The sequence below is a fragment of the Orbicella faveolata genome, unplaced genomic scaffold (assembly GCF_042242905.1).
Source record: "Orbicella faveolata isolate gen_17 unplaced genomic scaffold, um_ofav_v1 contig_3, whole genome shotgun sequence".
NCBI classification, from domain to species: domain Eukaryota; kingdom Metazoa; phylum Cnidaria; class Anthozoa; order Scleractinia; family Merulinidae; genus Orbicella; species Orbicella faveolata.
The window spans coordinates 6,567,501-6,594,830 of NW_028301558.1; the positions used below are offsets into that span (position 1 = coordinate 6,567,501).

General features: G+C 42.0%; 2 protein-coding genes across 2 annotated transcripts in view; both read left to right on the forward strand.

Annotated features, from left to right (window-relative positions):
- LOC110059709 (protocadherin-like protein) overlaps nt 1–15,383 on the forward strand; it is a 38,830-nt gene extending 23,447 nt beyond the window's left edge. The window contains exons 8-19 of the mRNA XM_020766434.2: nt 1,031–1,332; nt 1,725–4,112; nt 5,033–5,360; nt 5,717–6,916; nt 7,468–7,823; nt 8,673–8,794; nt 9,152–9,444; nt 10,073–10,251; nt 10,414–10,618; nt 10,771–10,971; nt 11,650–11,934; nt 12,372–15,383. Coding sequence (XP_020622093.2) covers nt 1,031–1,332; nt 1,725–4,112; nt 5,033–5,360; nt 5,717–6,916; nt 7,468–7,823; nt 8,673–8,794; nt 9,152–9,444; nt 10,073–10,251; nt 10,414–10,618; nt 10,771–10,971; nt 11,650–11,934; nt 12,372–13,510 — 6,998 coding nt within the window. The 3' untranslated portion in view covers nt 13,511–15,383. The remainder of the gene's footprint in view (nt 1–1,030; nt 1,333–1,724; nt 4,113–5,032; nt 5,361–5,716; nt 6,917–7,467; nt 7,824–8,672; nt 8,795–9,151; nt 9,445–10,072; nt 10,252–10,413; nt 10,619–10,770; nt 10,972–11,649; nt 11,935–12,371) is intronic.
- Nucleotides 15,384–16,451: 1,068 nt separating this feature from the next.
- On the forward strand, nt 16,452–27,092 carry LOC110059712 (GPI-anchor transamidase component PIGT-like). Its single transcript, XM_020766439.2, has 13 exons — nt 16,452–16,658; nt 18,051–18,231; nt 18,743–18,977; nt 19,882–19,968; nt 20,771–20,858; nt 21,325–21,419; nt 21,673–21,775; nt 22,318–22,374; nt 22,723–22,761; nt 23,177–23,332; nt 24,934–25,099; nt 25,953–26,033; nt 26,128–27,092. Exons 1-13 carry the CDS (start codon nt 16,484–16,486, stop codon nt 26,420–26,422), a joined length of 1,758 nt encoding a protein of 585 aa, XP_020622098.2. The 5' UTR covers nt 16,452–16,483; the 3' UTR covers nt 26,423–27,092.
- Nucleotides 27,093–27,330: the final 238 nt, after the last annotated feature.

The window sequence follows — 27,330 nt, forward strand, 5'->3', positions numbered from 1 at the left end:
TAATTAAAACAGGACCAGTGGCATAATTGTTGTCATGGCGACGGCGCGACGGATGTCGTTTTGTTTCTTTTGTGATGTGCATTTCTGGTGCCAAGTTTAAAGAACACTGCTTTAATATTTCTAGAGATATTCTTGATTGAGTGTTGAACTGTTTTAGTGGAACCACCTATGACGTCATCGCATATAATACAAAAACGTAAATATCTCTAAAACGAAAAAAGATATTCCAAAAAGTAAAACGCCATTCTTCTTTACTTTGAAAAGCTTTTCAAATCAACATCAATTATTTTTTACTTCATAGGCACTTTAATAGAGTTTGGTGTACCTTGAATATTTTTTCACCATCGGGTTATAAATTTCTTAGTGAACATGGAGTCAATTCAAGACAATCATTATAGACGTCAACCTCGGAGACCCAGGGGCAGTTAGTGGGGGGGGAGTCTTAACGAGTCTTCGCCAGAACTTTTTACTCACCAGTTTAGACTTTTCACAATTAAACAAGTACACAATTAAACATTGCACAAAAATATTTGAGTGTTTTAAAGACGGAAGAATGATGTGGTTTTGCATGCGAGGCTCTCAAACTTGTTTAATAAAATGGTGCGTCAAATGACGATTTTAACGGAATTTTTTAATTTGCATATTTCTTTGAAATAAAAGGATATTTTGCCAAAAAAAACTATCCAGTAGTTTTTGTCATGCTCTAGCCTATCTACCGTAAAAATATGAGCGAAATCGAATTTTCGACCCTTGCCGAGTTATTTTCCATATTCATGGACAGGGACTCTTAAATGTTTTGTGTGAAACGCTTATTAAATGTGGGTGAAAGTGAAAAATTCTGAGGCATCTTCAAATTAAGAAAGTTTAAATTTAAAAAATGAGAGTGTACGGTTGTTTATCTGAAAATAAAGCTCGGGTTGAGGTTGTAAGAAATTAAAATATAGTTCTTGATATGACAGGTGTTTTGGAGTGCGATTTTTTCTTGCCTAGACTTAAAAGATGTATCAAGTTCATTTGATTTTCCTTTCAGTTCAAGCAAGCGACTTGGATCTCGATCCAGTCTCCTACAGCATCATGTCTGGTGATAACAGCAGTAACTTTGTGATTGACAGCCGAACAGGAGTAGTCCGATTAGTGAAGCACAGGGAACCCAATCTTGTAGGTCCGTACTACGTCCTTAATATCAGTGCCTCGGACGGCCTACACAGCAGCCAGGCTGTGCTAGTTGTGGCCATTCAGGACATCAACAATCACAAACCAGTGTTTAGAGACTGTGACAAGTATCGGCCAATCATTGCAGAAAACCTTCCCCCAGGCTCTCCAGTTATTCAGGTTTGTTGCATACCAATGTTGCTGTTGTATTACAAGGTAGATTCCTGTTATTTGTATGCTCCCTCCTTTTTTACAAGCTTGGCATTCAGTCGGTCGGTCAGGGAAGCACTAAGTTTGGCAGTCAGGCATTCAGGGATTCAGGCAGTCAGTGGGCCAGTCCGTCCTTCCGTCCGTCCGCCCGCACGTCATCTCGCTCTCAGCAATCGCAACTATGGTTTTCGGGGAGAACCATTATTACAATGCTGATGCTTCGTATAGATATCACAGAACGTTCAAGTTGTAACTTTTATCAGAAGCTTAGTCAGTGGCATGGCCTACGCGTAAGGGGTCTTATTATTCCGAAGGTATCTGTGCTCCACATTGTAATCGCGGTTGTTTCTTTTGAATTCCAGGTTAGCGCCGAAGATGGCGATATGGGCGAGAACGGCCAAGTCAATTACCACATCGAGCGACCGACTATCGGCATACCGTACTTCAAAATCAACGGCACCTCAGGCCTGGTGACCACAGCTATGATGTTCGACAGGGAAGAGAAGCGATCCTACCAGATAAGGATCACGGGAAGGGATGGTGGACCCAACCGCAAAGAAGCCGAGAGGCTGATGGGATTTTGCCAAGTAGAGATCCAGATTGATGATGTGAATGACAATGCACCCGTGTTTAGTAACACGCCATTTAGGACTAACATTAAAGAGGACCTCGAAAAGGGGAACATTGTACTTTATGTTAGCGCTACTGACAAGGACGCTGGGAGCAATTCACTGATAACATACTCCTTTGAAACGCCTAATGACCAATTCTCGATTTCTAACACCACGGGGGTTATAACCACCAAAAGCGCACTGACATCTTCGAAATATCAATTTGCTGTGATTGCCCGAGATAATGGCGACCCACCACAATCTTCTAAAGCAGCCGTCTTCATTAGCGTGTACAAAGTTGGAAAAGACCCGCCAAAATTCACGCAGAACGTGTACACCGCGCGTGTGCGCGAGGATGCGCAGCAAGGACACATCATTACGCGCGTGCAGGCCACAAGCCCGGATCCCAATAATATGATTTTTTACACAATTGTGAATTTTCCTCAGCCAGTTCACATCGACCCGTTGCAAGGGATAGTGAAGACGAAGCACCCTCTTGATTACGAGCTAGCGCCAAACTACACGGTGCATATCCAAGCACAGGACACCCAGGATCCTCCGCTCTTGTCGTTCACGCGGCTGGAGATTCTCGTGGAGGACGTGAATGATTCACCGCCTGAATTTCCGGTCTCAAAGTATGAAGGCCAAGTTGCCGAGAACGCACCAATCGGAAGCTCTGTATTAGAGGTGAAAGCCAAGGATCCCGACAAGGGCGAGAACGGACGAGTCAAATACAAGTTCAGCGGATCTACGAAGCCTTTGATATACGACTCGTTTGATCTGGATCCCTTGACAGGACTTATCTCTACCAAGAAAGTGTTTGATCGCGAGCGAACTGGGCGCTACAATTTGGTCGTGGAAGCACGTGACCACGGTAAATTTCCCAAATGGTCGAGCTGTCTTGTAAATGTCATTATCAGCGATCAGAACGACAACGCCCCAGTCTTTGAGCAGCTTGTGTACAATGCAAGCGTGTTTGAGGACGCGGCTAGCGGCACAGGCGTGTTACAGGTATCGGCAAGAGATGATGACATTGGAAACAACGCTGTGGTAAACTATTACATCGTAGCGGGAAATACCAGAGCGGCATTTGAAATAAACAAAGATCTTGGCCAGATCGTTGTCGCTAGCTCTTTAGATCGCGAAACGCAGGACTTCTACAAGCTCAAAATAAGAGCGCAGGACGGGAAAAATTCCGTTACTGCTGTGGTGAACATACACGTTAACGATGTTAATGATAACAATCCCGTGTTCTCCAACCACACGTATGTAGCTTATGTTTACGAAAACCGGCCTGCGGGAAGCACCGTTGCAACCCTGTCGGCGGCAGATGAGGACCTGGGACTAGGCGGAGAGTTCACTTTTTCAATCGGTGGTCAGGGCACAGATGCGTTTGAAATCGATCCGATAACAGGAGTCATGAAAACTATAAAGCCATTGGACCGAGAATTAAAAGCACGATATGATTTTCTTGCGTTCGCTACCGACAATCCCGGTGCAGAGTCCAGGAGGACTGGGTCCTGTGATGTAGTGGTCTGGATCCGGGACATAAATGATAACCCGCCGCAGTTCCCAGATGATGCGTACGAAGGAAGCGTGAAAGAAAACCAGTTGCCCGGTACACGCGTCATGGTCATGTCGGCGGTCGACAAGGACGACTCGAACGAGAACGGAAACGCTGTCATGACTTACCAACTCATCGAAGATTCAGATGGCAACTTTACAATCGATCGCGACTCGGGCGTTATCTCGACGCGCGCGAAGCTTGACCGAGAAGAAAACGACAGATACCGACTGGTTGTCAACGCTACGGATCGAGGTCGGCCGGCGCTCTGGGGTCAAGTGGAGGTTATGGTCAGGGTCACCGATGATAATGACCACCCACCTCGGTTTGTAGACAAGGTGTTTCTCGCCAGCGTGTTCGAGAACGCTTCTATTGATTCATCTGTGATGAGGCTGAAGGCCACTGATGAAGACATTGGTATCAATGCGAGGTTACGTTATAGTATTATACAAGGAGGGACTCAGGGGATGGGGGACGGTAGGAGAATGTTCCGCATTGTGGAGGACACGGGGGTACTTCAAGTGGCCAGGAGCTTGGATTACGAGAGTGACAAGGAATACAAATTGACAGTCCAAGTAAGTGACATAATTTTTGATAGAGTTGTAGTTTAGTGTGTATGAGGTGCAGTGGCCTAAGAGTCAGCGGTTGACTCGAGCGGTCTGGGCTCGAGACCTGGCCGGTGTCATTATGTTGTGTTCTTGGGCAAGACACTTTACTATTACAGTGCCTCTTTCAATCCAGGTGTATAAATGGGTACCTGCGAATTAAATGCTGGCGGGGGGGGGGGGGGGGGGGAATTACCCTGCGATGGATTAGCATCCCACCCAGCGGGAGTAGAAATACTTTTAGTCTCTTCATGCATCGGAACCCTGAAATAAGCGTCGGCCTTTTGCGTCACTAGGCTCAAACGCAGACGTTACCTACGTTAAGTTTAGTCGGGGTATAGTCCGTAATCTCGTGCCCTGGAATTGGCGAAGTACACGGCGTGAATGTCTGTAATGTACTTACAGGTATAACGCAAGTAAAGACGTATCTTGTACATTTGTAATCTGGATTCAAACTTTTCGAAAGACGAAAGTTTCACTGGACCGTTCTAGTTCTACAATAGCATTGCGCAAATATAAAAAAGCTCGCCCACGATAAAATTGTAAAGTCTGCAAACGAGCCAAGTGGCCTATCAGGCCGGAGCTTATCCCGGTTTCTGTAGCATGAAGCGACTAGGAGTATTTCTACTCCCCCCTGGATGGGATGCTAGTCCATCACGGGGCTAACCCCAGCATTAAATTGGTTGGTACCCATTTATACACCTGGGTAGAGAATGGCACTGTGAGAGTAAAGTGTCTTGCCCAAGAACACAACACAATAACGCCGGCCAGGGCTCGAACCCGGACCGCTCGATCACGAGACGAACGCACAAACTATGAGGCCACCGTGCCTCGCCCGCGATAAAAAGACCAATCATTGTCAAATTTATTTTGGTCTGATCCTGTTTTAGGTGCGTGACTCCAGTGCTCCGTTCTTCAGTGACAAAGCGGAAGTAGTGATATCCATTCAGGATTATAACGACAACCCCCCGGTATTCAACCCGGTATCGTACGCGGCAAAAGTCCGGGAGGATGTTATCCCGGAGGTGTTTCTCCTGCAGGTTACCGCCACAGATTCGGATACGGGCAGCAACCAAGACTTCAAATTCTCAATTTACGAGGGTGATCCCGAGGGACAGTTTCGTATCGACCCGGACTATGGCAAGTTGTACGTTCACCGTAAGCTGGATCGGGAGACCCGCGCAGTTTATCTGCTTACTGTTAGAGCCACGAATACAGGTGTGTGGACGAAACTGTTTGGCTAAGGTGCTGTGGTATAGAGATAGAAACAAGCGCCAAAATAAATACAATTTAGTGAATTACTACAGGTAATCCCAATTAGAGATTTACACTATGAGTGATATTTGAAAATTCTCTCAAAATTGCACGAGCCTTTAGGCCTGTAATGTAAATTCTTAATTGCTCGAGCTCTCATTCGATTACTATATGTCTGTCTGAGAAAATTACGAACACGCACGCGTTAACTTGGACTGCAATGCAAATTAAAAATAACGATAAATTGGCCTGCTCTCAGCCAAACGCAACGAAGTAACTTTCTCATTGATATCATTAATACTATTATTTGTCTTTTTTAGCGACGCCTCCTTTGTACGGTCACGCGTCGGTCAAAATCACCTTAGTCGACGTGAATGACAACGGCCCCACCTTCCACCCCTCAATGTTTCACTTCAGCGTCAAAGAAAACACCGCACCCTCCCAGTCCATTGGAAAAATTAGCGTTGATGACCCGGATCTTGACCCTCCGAACGGAGGTCCGTTCTTTTTTGAAATCTCCAGTGGCAACGACGAAGGCTTCTTTAAGCTCGACAACAAAACGGGTGAGTTCTTTACGAGAGCCTCTTTTGACAGAGAGAAGCGCGCGTCGTATATGCTGGGAATACGAGCGAGAGATAGCGGAACTCCCCGGCAACACTCCGAGACTTTCCTCTATGTGCACATATTAGATGATAATGACCATCAGCATTCCACGGGCACGTTGAACCTCGAGCTCAATTCATACCAGGGGAAATTTCCCGGGGGGAGGGTGGGAAAGGTTTACGTCGTCGATAAGGACACCGACGACGCGAGGTTCTACGAAGTGTTAGCAAACAGCTCCGGATACTTCACGATTGAACGAAAGACGGGAATGATCATAAGCCGACCGAATCCTCCCAAGGGAGATTACTTTTTGACGGCCAGAGTTTCGGATTTTAACAGCTCGTTCACATCGGTAATTTGCTCCGTGTTTATCAAAGTCAAAGAAGTGTCTGCCGAAGCTGTTCGCAACAGCATGGCTGTAAGACTTGGCGGTATTTCGCGCGAAGGCTTCATTACAACCGTTATGCCAAGATTTAAGGAGTCAGTGGCGAGTATTCTTAACACAAATGAAGACAACGTGGATCTGTTCAGCGTGCAGGGCGCACCGAAGAATTTTAGAGCCATCGACGTGCACTTTGCTGCGCATGGCAGCCCTTACTATGCTCCAGAGAGGATGACCGCTATCCTGAAGAACAACAGGCCTAGTTTGGCCAAAGCTTTGGAAGATTTTGATGTGGATGTGTTGATCGTAGGCGTGGATGAATGCCTGCACGAGCCTTGCGAATCAGGTGGATGTGCGAATGTTTTAATCGCCAATGGAGAAGTGGAAGTTATTTCTGTGAAGGGGACATCGTTTGCGTCGATTGTGGCTATCCTGACAGCGCGGTGCGACGATTGTGATGAGGAACAAGTAGAGAGGCCGGGCTGTGAATCAAACCCGTGTTTGAATGGAGGCACTTGTCAAGTCATACCTGAAGGTCAGTCTTACACTGTGCTCCGAGAATTTTACGTTTCTTCATTAATTACGAGCTCCGTGCAAAGAACATGGATAAAATTTCTTGAAGCAATTAGACGATTTTTACAATTTGTGTGTTAGAAATAACGCTCACATGCAAACTGAGTTAACAACGAGAAACAGTGAAGGGCAAAATTACGAAAGGGGAGTTGTGTCATGGTATATTAAATCAGTTTGTGCAAAAATTAACTCGACTTTAAAGCAAAACAGCAATGATATATTCCTTAGGTAGAATAACACGAGAGGTAAAAATGGATGGTTAAGATTGGGAAAGTTTGAAATCTTGATTTTTTAAAGGCGCCATTCTTTTAGCTTTGAACAGACTTCTGTTTTAACTGCGAAACTGAACTGAGCAACGTTGACTTGAGAATTCAAGGTATAACTTAACTTCATCGTCGTGAACAAAAACAACATTGGAAACAGAGAAAAAAGTGACAATTATCAGACATAATCAAAGCTTTCAGTAAAATAGAAATTTGTAATTTTTCGTTCTGTAAACATAATTCTTATTAGGACATGTTTGTCGATGTTTGATGGGCTTCGATGGACCTAACTGTGAATTTACCACGCGGAGCTTTGAACCTGGCGAGTGGCTGTGGCTGCCGCCGCCTCAGCAGTGCAGCGTTGGCTCCCTCTCATTAGAGTTCGCGTCGCGAGAGACAAACGGGCTGCTGTTATATGGAGGTCCAACCTCTCCCGTGCGGGAGGGGGACGTGCACGATTTTATCGCAGTAGAGCTGGCCGGCGGCAAGATCCTCGTGTCCATGTCCCTTGGGGATCGTAACGATGTGGTGCGCGTTGGTGTTACTGGTGGTATGGCTCTGAATGACGGTGAATGGCACCATGTGGAGGTTTACAGGAACAGAACGGTAAAAAACCATCTTAACATGACGCGATGTATTCATTTATTTTTGACATGTTCAAAATTGTTTTTAAATTGATATAAAGCTCAACATGAGGGTTTACTTAGTTGATGAAGAATGCGACGGATGGCAAATGACTAAAACACTGGCCAAACGGAATCGCAGGTAGACGCAAGTTGAAAACTTGGGTCTACTTGCGACTCTGTTTGCCGAGGCCTTGCGTGTACTTGCGTTGACTTGCGCTCACTTTGGTCGAGATCAAATTTGCACGCAAGTTGACGCAAGCTTTTTACCGTTTCGTTTGAGTGACGTCCATTCGTTGTTGTAGTAACCTATTAGCCAATGAAGTACAGAATATGTAGCCTTGAAATAGGTTTTTTGCGACTTGCGTGTACTTAACGATGAAACTTGCAAGTCCGACTGGCCACCCAACAGAAGTCCCTACGTAAGTGCGTTTGGCCAGGGCTTGATTTGTTGTTCTCTAATCATTCCAGAAGCTATCAAGTTATCGTGACACCAGACATGTTGCTTAGCAACTTTTCTAACGAAAATCGCGGCTTCAGCCTATTTTGAGGAAAGGGTTCTCTCTCGCAATTTTTGCTGACAAAAGAGATTGCGTGACTGGTAAAAAGAACCAAAACTTGAGAACGTAGCTTTGCCTAGCCTTTCAATGTTGCGGTGGAGCAGAGAAGAGAAACACACGATGAATACAAGAAAATAGCCGGAGAGAGACAAGATTCTGCTGTGTTACTTCTTAAGTTTATGCTGTACGTTCGCGAGTTATTTCACCTGTCTCACCTCAGTTGGAGAAAGCCTCAAACTGATTTAAATTTAACGAAGATTTTTTTTTCTCAGTTTGTGCGAGTCACAGTGGACAAGTGTAAAGGAGCGCCAGTGATGGAAGGAAGGAGGCGCAGAGCTGTGGAAGACATGTCTCAATGCTCGTCCACGGCAAGAATGCGTGGTGATAATAACAAGTGAGAATAAAGCTTTACTACAGCGTAACACTGCTTGTGGCGAGCACTTGGTCTTCAGTGTATCTGGAAATGTTAGGAAATAGCAGCCCTGTGGTGGGCTATTTTTCTTGGGGATTTTAACTTTCCTAGCATTATTTTGTTTCCTAGATGTTTTTCAAGCCGTTTGAATGCGTTTCTTTTTCATTACATGGTTCGCTCTTTCTCTGCGGTTGTGGAGCTTTCCTCGTCTCGCTCACTTTCCTTGCCTAAAGGTTACCTGGAATCGTTCTTAACTGTGCAATTCGTCATTCTCACATGAAGCTTTTATAGTGGCAGACGGATGTTAAACTCCAACGTTTCTTTTATTTTTTTTTTCAGGTTTTTGAATTTAAATAGTCCCTTACAGCTCGGCGGTATATCCAGTACAAATCTTCTGTACCCTAAACTCTCAGTGACGAGTTACAAAGGTTGTATTCGTAATGTGATCAGTCAGGGAACTTACTACGATCTCAAGACGCCGTCCCACAGCAATGGCACCAAGGAGGGATGTCTCATGGTGGACCAACACTGCAGGGGCCACCAGTGCGACTCCCTTTCCAAATGTGTTCCTTCGTGGACTGGCTACTCCTGCTCTTGCCCTTTCGGCTTCTCTGGTCCTACGTGTGGCCAAAGTAAGTCCGAATCTAGAAGTGTTCGAAAGTAGTCACGTGGTTACTGTGGTGGGTGTGTGTGCGTGTGCATAGTTGGTGATTGAAATGGTACGTGCTGGGTAGTTAGCCAATCAATGCAAATGTTTTATCCCTTCGGCCAATCAGATTGAGCAATCAATGCTTCATTTACGACTGATGAAGGGGTTTTCCCCGAAATGTCTCTAAAATACCATTAAGCACTTCTTGTTAACTTAAACTGAAGCATTCAACTCAAATTGCTACACAGCAATAACTTGTTTTTATTTCCAATAAGGTTTAGAGGCCAATGAGTTGGTTAACGCGACTTTTCCCGCGCATTTTTCGTCTTAGAAGTTATTTTGTACTTTGATTTTTGTTTTTGCTGCTTTTACAGCTCTAAAGAGATAAGCAGAGGAACAAACATAGGTTTACCACAATTCTCCCTTCTAGAGGTCAATCGAAGTTTTTTTTTTTTGAAGTAAAGGTGTCGTCTTTCAAAATAACTTCCGTCCTATTCATGCAACAAACACTTACTTTTAATCACCTTTTTACGACGTTCAAGTGTTTCTTTGTCTTCATGTCTGCGTTCTTTTAATTCAGTCATCCTGTTAATTACTAATTATTTTTTTAGGAACCCGTACCTTGACCTACGCGGACGGCAGTTTTACCCAGTACCTTTTTCACCTGCACAAGTTCGATTATGACCCGCGGGAGACTAAGATCCAAATGCAGATCCGAACACGTGACCCTGACGGTGGTGTGCTGATGTTCAATGGTGGAAGTGAAGAAGGACGGTTTAGTTTGCTAGAGGTAACTCGTATGCGCATGCTCTGTAATTTAATGGTCGGAATGCCATAAAATGGATGTTAATTTAAAAAAATTATCTTCAATATTTGAAACTAGAGGACCACATTTCTGGTTTTCGAAGCTCTAAAATAGGTCGTAATTTTCACCTCTCTCTTCCCTGGTTAGGTTTTACCATATGATACTGACGGGGATGGGGAGAGTGAGCTGATTGTCACCTACACGCTTGGACTCGAAAGCCGGTCTTCTGCAGTAGTACAGCTGACTGGTGTGAACGTGGGCAACGGTCAGTGGCACAATATAAGCGTGGTGAGGGAGAGAACACAGGTCACGCTCTCGGTGGACAGTGATGGCGATGGATATTCTGTGACAGGTATGGTGTCACGCAATCTTTGTCACCGATTCTTCCCAAGGTTATCAGATTGCAAGTTCTTACCTACTGTTAGAACGTCACTCAACGCTTCTAAAACTCTTTGAAAAGGCGTTTTCCTCTGACCATAATTGTTTTTGTTAAACATTTTTCAGAATATCTCGGCGCAGAACACACACTCTTTGTTCTGGATCCTACAAGGACCTTTATCGGAGGACTAAACTCGCCTACTTTGTCACGCCACCGCCGTGACAAGAAAAATGATTTTGTTGGCTGCATTAATGATGTGAGATTTAACGGTCATCTGCTGTATTACTATAATGGAACAAGTGATATTGGCAATGCACGGTCCATAGGTACGGTGAATAACGTTTTTTATATATATTTATGTATTTGCCCCAACTGTTAGCAACAATTTTTCAGAGTAGATAACGATTAACAAGAACTGGCTTATCCCCCACTTGCGGAGCAAGGTCTTTTTTACGTGAAAAAAGTACATAGAGCTAACTCTTTGAAATAGATATTTAAACAGATATTATTGGGACCGGTTTTAGCTGTCTGGTTAAGAGAGGTATCCACCTTGAGGAGAGTGTAGTTACATTCTGGCAAGTAAATTCGGCCGGGATCCGCCGTATGGTGGTGTCCACATCAAGAGAGTTGATTGTACATATAGGTTGATGCGCAAGTGGCTTATTTATCCTCTAAAAAGGTCCTCGTGCACTGTTCGTGTTTGCCCTCATTACTAGTGAAATACAGTATTCAACTACGCCCTATACTCAGAGCTCGTTAGCGTTTTTTATTTATTCATCTTTGTAACTATTTCATAATCCTCTGATGTAAGTAGCTTTTAATTCTTAAGAAAACGACTTCTTCAGCTCTGTTAGCTAATGGTAAGAAACGCTTTATTTGTATATCCATGTACGCAATGCGGACCTATGATTCTTGTGAGCAAAGTAACCAGATACCAAATGTCGTTTTTGCTCAGCCCCCTGTCAGATCACTTCTTCATAACTGCAAATGGTCTTTCTCTTCAGGTGTTACTGAAGGCTGTAGTGCAAGTCCCGTATGTGAACCCAACCCGTGTGTAGCCTCGGAATGGTGTCGAGACATTTGGCGGAAGTTTGTCTGCTTGCCTCGCCTGTGTACCTCCCGGCCCTGTCAAAATGGCGGCACGTGTGTTGAAGGAGTTGATGATAAAGGCAACAGTAAGTTCTACTGCAGATGTCCTCTGGCATTTGAGGGCGCGCTCTGTGAAGTTGAGGGCGCTGTGGTTGTTGCTGAAGATTCTGGTGTCGGATTTGAAGACGGATTGATTATTGGTAGGTTGCATGCAGCAGTCGTTGGTAATCTCCTTGTCCTTTCGTAAATTCTGTGGGAGTTTTTTGTGCTCTGATTCTTTGAACTATTCATTTAGTGGGCTTGTGAACAGTTGTTTTTGTATAGCTTCTTTGGCAGGGGAGGGGAGAGAGGCAGGGTTGGTAAGAGCAGGAAGTTCGTTTCCCAAAGTAGCAGGAGGAAGAAATAAAAATTATCAACATTGCGTAGTACTTTGCGTTTGAAAAAGTGTGAAGAAGCGGTGATCATTGAGGACGCGGAAAATTAAGATCTCCCTGTATCCCAAACCATCCTCCCCTTCCCCCTTTTCAGAATCGATGGCGCGTTTATGGAAAGTGTTTTGATCATTCTAAAACCTCTCTTCATGTGACGTGTATCTTTTGGTAGAGTTTAATCTTTCTGCACTTCATTTGTTCCATAGGCTTGTCAGTACTGGTGGTCACCCTAGTTTTGTCAGTATGCATTTTAATCGTTTACCTTCGCCGCTCCCGTCCCAAGAAAATGGACGTCGTGGTAGACGAAGATCACTTTAAACGCGACAACGTCGCCAGCTACCGCATCGAAGGAGGCGGCGAGGAGGACCTTGAGGAGGAAGGTCATGTGAGAGATATTTTGAGATCCTTTGAGACGAACGATTTCAGCCCTTGTCAAAACAAGTTTAAACTGTCCGGAAGCAACAGTGATGTCAATGGACCTTACGTTGTTCTGGCCCCGATCAAAACGGAGTCTGACGCAAGACAACGCAATGGAATCCCCGCTGCGAAACCTGTTCAGAAACCTGTCCAACCTGATAAACAGGAAGCTCAATGTTCGTTCTCTCATGATGGGTCCGATCAAGAGCCTCCAGACTCTTACTCATCGCCGTCAGCGGTATCAACTCCAGAACGGCGCAGGCGCGTCCGTACTTCGTCCAAGGGAGAAGTCGGGGAAAGGCACAGTCCCGAGGGGGGAGATGGAGCAATGGAATCAAGTCCGACTCGTAAGTTAACTCAAGTGTTTGGATTAACTGATGCAGAACAGGGGGGCATGAGATCACCTCCCGAGGGGTTTTCATCGCCGGAGAAGTACGGGAGTCTCACTAAAAGGGAACGTGGAAATGGAGCTTCTTTGCAAAGACCTAACAAAACTGAGGAAGAAAGTAGAAAACCGCTACAAAATGGTGAGTTCCCATTCTCTTCTAGCGGGTCATATGCAATGGAGAATCCGCTGTCTCGTCCAAACAGCGATCTTCCCAGTGCGGCTGTAGAAGATGGATTCCCTCCAATCCAACGAAACTCTCTCCCTCCCAGAAAACCCCCGCGATCTTACTACCCCAGAGGTGTGCCTCCCCCACCGGGGAATTTCTTGCCAGAGGATGCAATGCAGAGGTTTTATTACGAGGGTTCTGGATCTCCTACCATCTCACTAAGTACCCTTGGGGATACTGAGGGGGATTCAGAGACAGATGATTGTTATGAGTATGTAAATGACATGGGAGATAAGTTCAAGAAACTCGTGCGCATCTACGGACTGGCCCCGTCTGTGACCTTCAGTCCAAACGACGAAGTCATTGGAGAGTAACGCAAGGGGAGTAACGCAAGGATAGTAACTTAGGGGAGAAACGTAAGTAGAGTAACGCAAGGGGAGTGACGGAAGGGACCAAACGCCAGTTAAACCAGACTTTTAGGCTTAAAACACGAGTAGTTAATGTGATACTTTGCTTTGATCGCACACTTTCCTCTGCATCAAAGGAGTCTTAACCCTTTCATCCCCATCAAAGATCAAAAGGAGGCAAAGTTGGTTTTGCGTTATTGTGGTTCAACAGTAGAGCGCGGTAGACAATAGACTCCCTGTCACGAGGATACGATTTCCTACGAAAGGACATAATTCTTTCACAAAATGAATCCTCCCAAAGATAGTTGACCAAAATGTACGCAATGCAGTGGAGGAGAATTTTGATGCCGAGATTGGAGTGAAAGGGTTAAAAAAGAACGATAGGGAAAAGTCTCACGTGAAGAGCTCGCAAATAGTTCCAACCTCGTCCCTGGCAACCTCGTTCCAAGGGTTTCTCTACCTCGTGAAACGAAAAAGAGGGAGGACCCTGGGATCGAGGTTGTATCCCTGGTTCTTTTCCGCTGGCACATCCAAGATGGCGACCAGTCTGACCGCTATCTGGAAATTTATCTCCAGCAAAATCATGGGGACAACGTTGCGGGCTTCCTCAATTTCTGTTTTTCTCTCCTTTGCAAAGCTTCAGTTAATCATTAACAAGTACACTACACCATGAAAATGCAGGTTGTCAGCAGAGAAGCTGATTCTTATTTCCATCGATTTATTGTGAAATACTGTTTTAATGGAAAATTTGCATGGCTATTCAACATCTCAATCATTCTTTCTATAAGGGTTAAATCTTCTATTTATTAAAAAGAAAGCTTACCACTTGCATGTAAAGCTTGTATCTCAAGTCAGTTGTATATTTTTATTTTCTTGACGGGGAAACTCATAACTCTTCCTTGCCAAAAAATTGGAATAACATTCCATGTTGCTTGTAAATTTGTACAATAATTGCCAACACGGAGATGTTTAGGTTTGGTTCCAGCTTAGAACGCTTTAGAAATTTTATAGTGTTGGCCAACTCGTTTTGCACGTATTAGATTTGATATTGCGGATTAGAATTATTTAAAGAAATATCATTTTGAAAAGGAATATGTCTATATTATATTTTGATATTTAAATCTGAAGTAATTTAAGTCAAAATGTTAGAGTGCCGTGTTCTTATCTAATAAGCTTGCACTTCGTAAATTAATTATCGACTTCTAAGTCGTGATATTGTTTGTACAGTTATTGAACGAGGTGCAAGGTTTTGAGATAAGAGTATAAGATACGAGGTCCTCGGCATTTAAAACTAGTTTAAAGAATGTTAAACTTATTAGGAGCATTTATATTGTTAAGCTTTCGTCCTGGATTGCTTTCAAATATTAGCGACAGTTAACTGTTGTGCAGTTTTCGATTGACTGTGTAAAACAATTAGTGAAGTTTACTTTCAATTAGTTTTCGTTTGCGTAGTTCAGTGATTGGTTAAAAATACGCACAAAAGCGCTCTAAACCAATCAGAGCCAATATGCTGTTCTATTTAACAAATCGGAGCGTGGCTTGGTGCAAGCGTGTTTTCCCGCGTTTTGTACCGGTTGACGTCTGCTATGGTTGGTTTTTCATTTGTTTTACGACAGTCGTCTTACATGTAAGACTGCCATTCTAAAAGTATTTCTAGGTGTAAATATTAGTTATCAAAAAAGGACAAGAAAAAATCAGTCCGCAATCAAACAGAGCGCAAGCGTTCCTTTTACTAAGCCTCGTTTTGTTCTTGTTCAGATGTAGGCCTTTTTTTGCATGCCTAAATGGTTAGTGAAAGAGCTGGCTATAATGAGATTAAAAATAAAGAGAATAGTTACGAGCTTGTTGTCAAGTTTTACCTTCTCTGTCGTTTGTACGAGTGAATAGTCTCCATAGCATTTCCTTTCTCATAGTTGCCCGTTACGAAATTCGCCAACCACGTGACCAAAATGGACGGAAGTCTGGACAATAAAGAATCTCCCCAACAGCCCGTCAATTTGGAGTGATGCGCGTTGCGTGACTTCCCGAGTAACCGCTGCTGAGTCGATTCAAGAAAAGATGACTCATGGGGCCCGAAATAACATGTCATTTATGTCATGAGCACGGGAGAAAAAAAAAAGTCTGTCTCTAAGGTCGTATTCATACCAATAACCCTCATTTATCGGCAAATTTTACTGATAATTATTTACAATGTAATACAGCACGGTTGGGAATCAGTTCACCGCCAGTGTTTTTCACGTGGTAGAAGGGAAGGGGGTGCTTTCTTTATATTTTGCCAAAGCAAGGTCTCCCGCCTTTGTACCTCTTGAGGATAGTTATTTTTTTAACTTTTTATCCTTTGGGCTAGAGCCACCTTTAACTGTTGGTAACATACCCGGTAAGAATGAAGAGCGTTTAATTTCTATTTGAATGGTCTACATTTTGGAAAATTAAGCTGCTTTCCATTCAATCCAGAATTCCAGAACTTTCAAAACAGTGTCAAATGGTACAGAAATGTTCTTGGAAAGTTTACGGAGAATCCGAAAATTGCTGAATTTCCGAAATGAAAACCATTCAACCGAAAAATCCCGGAGCAAATTTTCGAAAATTTGGGTGTTCTTCGCGAGGTTGACCCTATTTTCCGGAGTTTCCAGAAAATATTTTTCCATTCGCCGCCAGAAATTTCCGGAAATTCAAACCGGACATTTATAATTTAGAAACTTTCCGTACCGCCGGGCACCGTTTCGAAAATTCCGAATTTTGATCGCATGGAAAGTGCCCCAGGTAGGTACGAGTTTGCTTTGACAAAGACCTCAATTTTTTCATTGGAGAAAACGTATTTCAGTTACATGAAATCTTCAAAAGCAGCACCAAAATTGTGTTGAAAGACCCACGCCCATTACTCTTTTAGATCAGGCCTGGGAATGAATGACAATGTAGCCAAGCCTTTGCTTCTTCAACATGGCGGCCGTCTCTTCTAGTTTTGTACTCTGCCTCCTTTCCTTGTCTTTCTCGTTCGCTGCGAAGGATGTTTTCCACGAAGAATTGCTTCTGAGGCCATTGAAGACTGGCCAGGTGTATGCACACTTTCAATTTACCACAGTTTGGGACGTGGATATCAGAGATACGAAAGCTTGTAAGTGTGACAACTTTTAGTTCTCGACTTTATCAGCTTAAAACTTATTTGCGGGCACTGTTAACCAGATCACCGTTATCCTCCTACACCCGATGTCACATAAAAGGCCAAGTCTGTAAGAAGAAGACGTAGGACTGATAGTCTCCCAGTACAGTCCCAAGGCAACTTGGTCATAATTTATTAGTACATGAAAAAGTTTTATAGCTAATTGAATCAACCAATCAGATGGCGCTATTGCCGGTCCAGTCTTTTTCAAGTGTGGAAAATACTAAACTGAGACTTGCTGAACTATTGGACAAGATGTTTTTTGATCTCTGTGCTATTCTAAATCAAGTAAATATACAAAACATACTTGAACTGCAGGAGAAAGATGTAAAGGCAAGTCAAATCACTATAGACTGTTGGCAGCTGGTCTTTTCTCTTGGGTTCCAACAAGTTTCAGCATCTCTTCGCCCTGGTGGCGGGGTACTTCCAGAAAAGTTGGGTGGGGGTGTGCAGCCCACTTCCCAAAACCTTTACCCTAATTATGACCAAAATCTACATTTTTTGCTACCCTATTTATGACCTGACCAAACATTCAATAGCCAATATCAATATGACTGTTGTGGCTGACACAATTGCTTCAAACATAAGTTATGAAGGGCTTTTGCTGATGGTCTTATTGATGATGAAAGAGTAGCTTCTTCTAAGAAACATACCTAATTCAAGACTAGAGTGGTAAAACCCTACCCTATTTATAACCAAAATAGCAAAAATCAATACCCTATTTACGACCAAAACAGCTGAAAAACCCTACCTTTTGGGGCCGCACATACATATATAGCCCATATAAGGGAGTACCCCCTCCCCACTCTTCTCATACTCCCTGCCAAATTTTGTGAGAGAAATAGCTATCATTAAGTATGCAACTGAGGCAGTTACAAAAATAAAGCCAGAAAAATTCAGGCTTGAACAGGATTAGAACCCATGATGTCTGTAATGCTGGCCTAGTGTGCTATCAACGGAACCATCAAGTAGCCAACTGGAACCTGATGACATGAGTTTGTAATGTGCCCAAAGGTGGCAAAGATATGTTACTTTGCTACTTAAGAGGTGGTGGCTACTTTTAGAATTTTACATGCTTAGTGGATTTTAGGGTTATTAATCTCGCAGAATGGTGCATTGATTCACGCTAAAAATGTTTAGCTCTGATATGGGTTGGTAGATTAACAAATTGACTGGCCCAGTAGCCATTGATTTAGGCTTATAGATAGTCTTTCCCTGTAATAATAGATTTAGGAATGGAATACACGTACGTATTTAGAACAAGCTTGTACAGCTCTTAGATGTGGCATGTCTACATAAATTATTGTATTGTACTGTACATGTAATCTTATGTATCTTTCATCCTAGTTTCCCACTACAACCTTTTTTCGAAATCCTTTGGTCAGATCATCAATCAATATTCAGTAGAAGAGTTGCATTTGAGTCTCACTCAGGGACAGTGGCAGCATGAACAGTGGGGATATCCTGTGACGTCTGCACCTCCAGGAGCAGAGTTATGGGTGTGGTTTCAAGACAGAGTGAAAGACAGGTAGTGTTATACAATTTTTTGCATCTAAGGATGAACACATCATGAACAAGCGATCTGAATGGGTATTAAATGCTGTATAATTTGTCAACAACCATTTGAAGTTTGGCAAATTATAAAGTTTTTTGCACAAAGTCCAACAGAGTTGGTATTGTTTTATCAAGTTGTGAAAATGTTTGCAATAAGTGTGGAAGAAACGTCAAGAAGTTCTCAGATTAAAGGACATTGATCTTTGAGGTTTCTTCTATACCTATATTTATTGAAAATATTTTGACAACTCACTAAAACAATACCAATTGTACTGTACTTTGGGTACAAAAGTTTTCATTATGGTCTCCAAAATGATGAATCATGCAAAGTTTGAAACCCATTTAGAACATGTTTTTTGTGACGTGCTCCTACTTAATGGATGAAACAATAATAAATTACGTGGTTAGCCTTTTCAAAAGGTAATAAACCACAATGATGTTGTCTGTCAGTTTCAGGTACAAAAAGAATTTTTTTCTTCCAACAGAGTTGATGAAAACTGGTCGGGCTTAACCCAAGCACTATCTGGTCAATTTTGCGCATCACTGAATTTCATAGACAGCAAAACAACCTCAAGTCCCAAGCTTTCTTTTAGAAGAGGAGGTGTTGCTTCCGCTGCTGGTACAAACAGTTCACTGTTAAGACATGCTGCGCTGCCAAGAGAACTAGTGTGTACAGAGAACCTCACTCCCTGGAAAAAACTGTTGCCTTGTGACTCCAAGGTGATTATATTTCTTTAGGCAGAGAGGGTTTCTCCTGTTTCCATTTGGTTTGCGTTATTACCACTTCCTGCCGTAATTTGGCCTGTTATTCAAGATTACAGTTTTGGTGAAGCCCCAATAGTGCCATATGGTACAAAATGTCATAATAAGCTTAATATTTGGCCAATTCATTTCAAATTTGGACACCAAAAGGATCTTTGAGAGATCTTCACATTGGAAGCATAAAATCATACCTCCCTCCTGAATTAGACTTAATTAACCACCCCTCAAGTTTTTTGTACTTTTGCACTTTACCATTTTACAGTCAAGTGAATATCTGATAAAAATCTGCACACCCAGAGCTGCAAATTAAGCTTTTGTTTAAGGGTATACCCAATATATACAAGGAACAAGATAGTTTTGAACATTTTCAGTTTTTACTTTGCAGACTCCTCAATTCAGGTTGTGACATCCAGTATGTCTGTTGTGGTGATTTAGGACATACCCCAAACAATACCTTTCAACTGGTATATCACTTGTGGTCTTTCGATCTTCGGTTTTCATTTTACAAAAATAAGGTGTTTCTCTGGGGCTTAAAGGGTTAGAGTAATGAGTTTACAGTGCAGCCCATGGTAATTAAGATAAGTTATTATTTCATCCCATTTTTAACTTAGTTCTATTACTTTTGCAACTAGAAATTAATTGTTCGTAGTTTGTGTCATATCCTTTTCCTTTTAAATCAATTTATCAAGTTTTCACTGTTAAACAATACACTCGCCCTCTGACTCCTACTGACTGCTTCTAAATCTCTAGATATCTCCCTGCTCCTCCTCTGGTGTCCTGCATTTGTTGAATGTTGTTCCTAATTATGGTGTTTCAGGTGTAGCTGGTAAAATATTCTCATAACTTTTTATGGTTTTTGTAGGCTGGCTTAACTACATTGTTTTACTCATTGCTGCTCTACAGTGTGAGTTACCACTCTCTAGGGGTCCATCTGCGACCAATTTGCCAGGTAAGTAACTTTGATTAGAAAGTTTACTTGACTTACAGAATTTTACACTCTTTTAGTGTATCCTTGATCAGCTCCTTGATCTTGCTTGTAAATAACCAACTGGTTTGCCTCCTGCCAAACCACTATAAACAACAAAATTTGAACATTTTTGTGTGCATCCTTTTAACTTGAGTCCTTTGAAGATGCCAGTAAAAAATGGAATACCAACGGCTGAACTTTTCTAAAATCCTGAGACAAAGATTAAAAAAATACACACAAATTAGTCCTACCCACTATTCCTAACTGTTCTTAAGCCTGCTCTCTCTTCTTTGGCCTGAACCTCTTGTGCTCAGACATTCTGTGATGAAGCACTCTAACTCAGGGTTCGTACAGGTCCTGGAAAACCTGGCAAGTCCTGGAATTTTATTGTGGCATTTTCCAGGACTGGAAAGTCCTGGAAAAGGGCTACTGGTCCTGGAAAGTTCTGGAAATCTGTTAAAGTCAAGTAAAAAAACATGAAATGTATGGCAGACAGTAAGGATAATTAACATTAAGATAATGGGAGTGAAAGGGTTAATGTGAATTTTAGAGTCCTGGAAAAATCAATCTGAGTCCTGGAAAAGTCCTGGAAATTTGTTTCTGAAAAAGGGTACGAACCCTGTAACTGGTTATTATAGCATTTACTGTACTGTAGAAATATTAATGAGTGCCACTTTTTTGTTCTTACCGCACTTTGTCATCATCTGTGATCTATTACTGAACAGACGTACAACAACATGGAATCTATTTGTTAAGGTCACTGATTACACTGATTACATTTAAGGATCCAAGCTGTTCACAGTTCTCTGTTGAGCTAGTACAGTCACTATCCATGGTGCTAGATCCATTGTTAAGAGGAGGATCTAAATTTGGTAAGTAATATACAGTACATGTAGCAAACACTAGAGACCACATTTCCAGACTTTAAGAAGAGCGTTGAAAATGTGATGCACAGCAAAATATTTTGATAGGCTGCAAGGTGTTTGAAAATGTTGTAAAATACTGGTAATGTCTAGAATGTTTGATATATCTTCTCAATTGAGATGAAAATTGGAGAGAAAACAGAGAAATAACATCATAATGAACTCTATGCTAATATATTGGGATGAAATATTCAAAGCCTGTCACAGTTATGATTTGCTTTGTTTACACTTGATGAAATACATATGATAATGAGATTGAAAAGTGCTGTCCACTGCGGGGACATATTATGTATAAACATTTTTACACCTTCTACCAAGTCCTGTTATTGACATCTTGATGGAAATGAGTAACTATTTATCGATCTACCACATAAAAACAATCTAGAAACTACTTTGTCACAATTTCTGTTGTTAGACTGGTCCTTCAAGAAGTTATTTGGCCGTGCCATTAAGTCAGCATGTCCTCTTGCCACAACCAGCAAGGTTTACGTTGATATAAGCAGTAACAAGGTGCGTAAAACTGATGAATTAACAAATTATTCATTATTGCATTAAGTTAGTGTTATAATCAGTTTGACTTAATATATAATTATTGTCACATCTGTCTAAATGACTGTGCAGTGCATGTAACAAATTCAGATCAAATTGAGTTTCTGAGTCAGTTTTGATATGTCATAGCAAAGTTGCAGCCAGTTTTAGACTTTTGTGACTGTCCTTTGTTACTACAAACTCATTCAACCATTTTCTTGAACTTGCATTACAGAGTGGATCAGAATTTACTGTGTCACCAGCTTTTTCAACAGTCACAAGACAAGTGACACAACAGCATCAACAGCTCTTTGCCATGTACGATGTAAAGCAAATGAGTAAGTTCAAAACAAGTTTAGTTTGCAGCCATTTCTTTTTCTCACTGAGCAGTTAACTGTGTTCCTCACAAAAGGAACAACTGGGAAACAAACTTGGACATTTATATTGATAATATATTGCTGTCCAGATCTGAGAACTGTCTCTGATTAGTCACAAAAACAATTGGAATTCCGAAATAGGAACCAATATTATCGGATGCTTTTTTGCACTTGTTGCTCAGGTGGGCTGACAGTTTTCATTGTAGAAGCTTCCCCCTTGAACCACATAAAGGCATATAATCACTTATGTTGGTAATGTGAACATGGACATATGTTCATGCTGTTATGTTGCTACATATGTCATTTCGTCAGGATGCTCACACGGGAAACATAACATAACATCCTTCTTATGTTGTTATGTTTATGTTGTTATATCACTAGTGCAAACTAGGCCTTAGAGCCTTAGAGGAGATTTATGCTGCAATGAGTTGCAGTGACTTTTCAGTACCTAGACTTTGTGCAATGAGGTGTCTTGATTTTTGTTCTTGCTCTTGTCAACCCAGGTAGTTCTGAAGCAACTCTCAATGTGGTGTTCAAGTGGAAGAAGAGAGCTATTCAAGGTCTCAGAACTCAGTTATAATCGAAATAATATTTTAGACTGTATTTATTCAAGAATTATCCTTAAAAAAAGATTGGTTCTTTGTAGTCTATGCTAAGTGTTTTCAATCTCTTGGAGCATGGAATGGGATGGGGCAAGATTGTTTAACAGGGTGAGCCAGAAAACCAAAACGCAGAAGAAAAGACATGTACAGTGTAAATACCAGAAATGATAATACGTCTTGAGATATGAACATGTAGTAAGAAAGAGTTGTATGATCATTCTTCAGAGAGTATGAATTATTGGAATCATTGCTTTGTTTGCTGCATCTCTTTGTTCTACTAAATATTCATGATGATGTCTCCAACAGGAATTCCTCCTCAGCTTTATGCTCAGAGATTTATAACAGGTTAGCAAGTACCGGCAACAAAATGAGAACTTATTTTAGAGTAAATTATACGCCTATTTAGTTAATGTAGGTGAATATATCATCATCATTACAACATGCAAAGGTAGACATGTTGGATACGTGTAGCTGGGAATAAGTATAGTTTGAGGTCGAGCTGGTGGATAGTGACTTTTGCTTGCCTGACAGGTGAGTAAAGTTTTTTGATACTTTTTCAGTCTACATCATTCCCATAGCCTCCTAAAGTAGAGTATGGGATGTCATTTAGTTCCCTGGGATAACCATCTTTACCCCTGCATGTTAAAAGTCCCTCTAAGTTCCCTGTGATTTCTTTATTGCTTTTTCCTAAACTTCTGTTCTGAAGTGCTATTTTGTGAGTTTCTCTTCTTCATAACACACATTGTTTTACTTTTTTCAGGGTATGGTGAAGAGAAGGGAGGTATCACATCCTTGATACACAATCGCCACCCCACGGATCCCCTGCCAGTAGTTTACTTTGCTACCTTCCCGTGGTTCCTCAGGATCTTCCTGCACACCCTAACCATCAGGAGTGGTGACAGGGACATTACGCCTGGTAAAATTCAAGTGGCTTAGGGTTGTCACTTTTAGTTATGTTAATTTTTGTTCGTTGCTTGCAGTCAGTGCTTTTGACAAATTTGTGAAACTTTGGACTTGGCAAAGAATGTAATAAACAGTGCCATAGTAGTTTAATGCTCAGCAGCTTTCGTCTAAATGTCAGGAACTTGAACCCAATAGCCGACTGCGTGCTAATTGGTTCCCTGAACGTCCGACTTTTACAAGAGGGACCGCTAAGGTGGACCGCCTACGAATTAGTTTTTCAAAGCATTGCACGAAAGATAAGTTTTAATGTAAGTGGAAATTTTATTTCCTTTATATTTGGCGTTCAATTTGAGTTTAACTTTCACGAAAGTGACCTAAAGAACGTAAATAGAGTTTTAACAGAGCCATTATAATTAATACGTTATTGAACCAGCTTGTTCGGTCCAGTAGAGTAAGTACACTTTCAAAAACAGAACTCGGCCATGCAATATTTCCCCATTATTATATGGCTCTGTCTCACAAGGACTGGGAACTACCAAATTGACGAATTTGATTGGCTGAAATCGATATTGAATGCGGTCTAGATTTTCCCATCTAGACCGGATCTAGACCGGTAATGTTATACAGTGAAAAAGTTGCAAACTAAAATGCAAAGTCATTGGCTATTTTCATCTAACAATATTTATTTATGAAAGTGCCAAAAAGCATGATGAGAAAAAAGATTAAAGAGGACGAGCAAACTTTGGCAAAATTAATTCAGCTCATCGTCGTTCGCAAGCAAAATGTCAGTTAGTCAGGTTAGTTCAAACCAGTCACATTAAACCAATGAAATTGTTCTCTTTTTTTTGCGCCGTATAATAAACATCTTATTAACCAAGCTTAGTCGGTCTGCATGGGAGAATCTCGACCTCGTCCGTGTGTACACACCTCACTGCGTTTGGTCTGTACTCACGACCTCGGTCAAGACCATACAGACCTCCTGCTTGATTAATAAGAGCTAATTATTATATGGCTGTGTCTCACAAGGACTGGGATGTACCGAATCCACGAATTTGATTGGCTGAAATCGATATTGAAAGCGGTCTAGATTTTCCCATCTAGACCGGCATCTAGACCGGTCACATTTTGCGGTGAAAAAGTTGAAAACTAAGATTAAAAAATATTGACTATTTTCTTCTAACAATATTTATTTATGGAGTGCCAAAAAGCCTGATGAGAAAAAAAGCAAAGAGGACCAGCAAACTTTGGCAAAATTAATTTCGGCTCATCGCCGTTCGCAAGCAAAATGTCAGCTAGTACAAACCAGTTACACTAAACGAATTAAATTGTTCTTGTTTGCCATGTAATAACCATCTTATTAACCGAGCTTAGTCGGTCTGGGAGAATCTTGACTTCGGTCGTGTGCACAGACCTCACTGCGTTCGGTCTGTACTCACGACCTCCGTCAAGATTCTCCCAGACCGACAAAGCTCGGTTAATAAGAGCCAAATACGGACCTCACGCTAACTCAATAACGTATTAGTTACTACTAAATTCCTAGAGCCAACATTGGGATGAGTGTAAAGCAATCTGTTGAGAAACTTGCGACTGAAAGGGTTGTTAATTTTTGTCTAGATGTCATCCACGTGACCCCAGCGAAGGATCGTTTGAGGCCTTACACTTTGGAAATGTTACTGACCTTACCAGCAAACTCTGTCACAGAACTGAGCATACAGTTCCACAAAGGATTCTTAAAGTGGACAGAACATCCTCCAGACGCTCATCATGGCTTCTATATCAGGTATATTCTTCTCTTACTAACCCTCAAGTCGTTTTTATCATTTCCGCGACTAAGGCCCTATTTATATATATGGTCTCAGGTACCCGAGACAACCCTCCCCCCGAGTTACCCTGGTCAGGGTAACTTTTAGCTTGTTTCTTTACAAAATTCAACCCGCTGTTTACAAGAGGATCGCGAACCCGTCTCGGGGAGGGGGAGGGGAGAGGGGGCGTGACAACTGGGGGTGGGCGAGTTGTCTCCGCTCGGGAGGTAGGATAACCCTGGCAAGCGGGACAACTTTTCTTCATATAAACACTTTGGCTCGCCTAACCGGGACAACTCTCGGTGTGGCGAGTGTCACGTATTACCTAGATTTAGGATTTAAAACAGAAATTTGTATCAAAGAAGTGAAAATTAACTCGGCAAAACTCGCTGTGATCGAATGACCAAGGGAAACTCAAAGAAAGAGAGATGTTTGCATACTTGATTATTCAATACGGGTTACGAATAATCATGCAGGGTCAACTTTGACTTGACGTACAGGGACTACGTTTTCACATATAAACGCTCGCTCAAGTTTCCTCGGGGGTAGGGTTGTCTCAGGTACCCGAGACCATATAACTGGGGCCTAAACTCTTGTAGAGCACCGCCATAGAAAACTTTTTCCAACAGGCGAAGCACCCGATTTTCGGGAAATGTCACGACAACTTTTATTGCGTTCGCTATTACTCGTGCTATTTTATGATTGGTTACTAATAGTCGGTAATCCTTCCTGTACTGGTCCACCGGACTGCCGAGGGCTCTGATCCGTGTGTTATCGAGAGAACAGTCAACACTCTTCAAACTAACAAGTAGAATTTTTGTTTTCTTTCAGTTCTGCTCTTATTTCTACGAACCTTCGAAACCCACTGAATTACACTGGCCCCTCACGTCAATCGTCTCTTCTGTTTCCTAGGTAACCTATATAACTTTTTTAATTTCTAAAACTTCGCCGGTACTGTTGTTAGTGCCGTTTTAATTTTATTTTTATTGGTTTTCTCTCCATCTAGTCTTGAGACCACCCCAGAGGAGGAAGTATTTCTTCGTCTCCACACAGAAATTCTTCTGATCACCCTTCCCACCCCTGACTTCAGTATGCCGTATAACGTCATCTGTTTGGCTTGCACGGTGGTAGCCATTGCATTTGGTTCGTTCCACAATCTTTCCTCGCGGAGATTCGAAGCTGTTGACCCCAAGAAAAATCCTGGTCCCATTGGCAAGGTTAAAGGTGTGTTGGCAAAGTTAAAAGGCAAGATATTTGGGAAAAAGAAAGAAGAAGTTTCCGAAGAAAAGAAAGAAAATTGAAAACTACGCATCGATATCGTCCCGAATCTGTTCCAAGGAGCTAAAATGGTGAATGACTGTCACGAGTCAATCATTAAAGCAGCGAACCAATCAGAACTTGAAGCAACACGCGACCAGCGGCAAGCACGGGAAAAGTCGGGCAAGCCATTTACGAGTGGTATTGACTCTGCTTATGATTGGCTGAAGGGATGATAGCTTTGTTCTGATTGGTTAGAGAACGTGGCATGACGGGGTTCTGTGAACCAATCATTTGCTTTGGATGTAAAAGTTGTCTCTACGTCTCTTCAAGATGTATAAGACAAGACAACCGCAGTTGCGATTGTCATGAGAAGCGTGAAGGGAAAAAGACATCTGGAACAAAAATATACAGTCAGAAAAGACTGAAGTAACTAAAGAAACCTGAATGAAATCGGGAGGAAACTGCCTTTAGACCGAGACACTCAGACAATACTGACATTTCCTTTCAAATAGTTGAGGCTAAATTTAATTGTAAGACAGTTTCTTTGTGTCTTATTCTTACAAAAAAAGAAAACAAAAAACGCTCCGCAGAATTGCAAGTCAGATAGGAGAAATTGTTGACGAGGTTTACGCACAAAAGGAACTGCTTTGAAGTCTTCAATAAACCTATACAGTAAAGTAAAATGTAAAAATAAAACCCGCTTAAGAAGTGTTTAGAGGAAAACCTTTTCTGAGACGAGAAAGTGACTTATGAAGAAACTTATAAAGATAGAAAACGTTTCTTTAAGCGAACAATTTAACAAAATAAGAGGGAACACGTCCCAGAGGAGATAGGTAATGTCAAGCCGGATATGCACGGAAAACGCATGGGGGGAAGTGAGAGCAGGTGATTATGGAACGCACTGTGTAATTTACCAGACAACACGTGGATAAAATGCCAGGGAACTCGG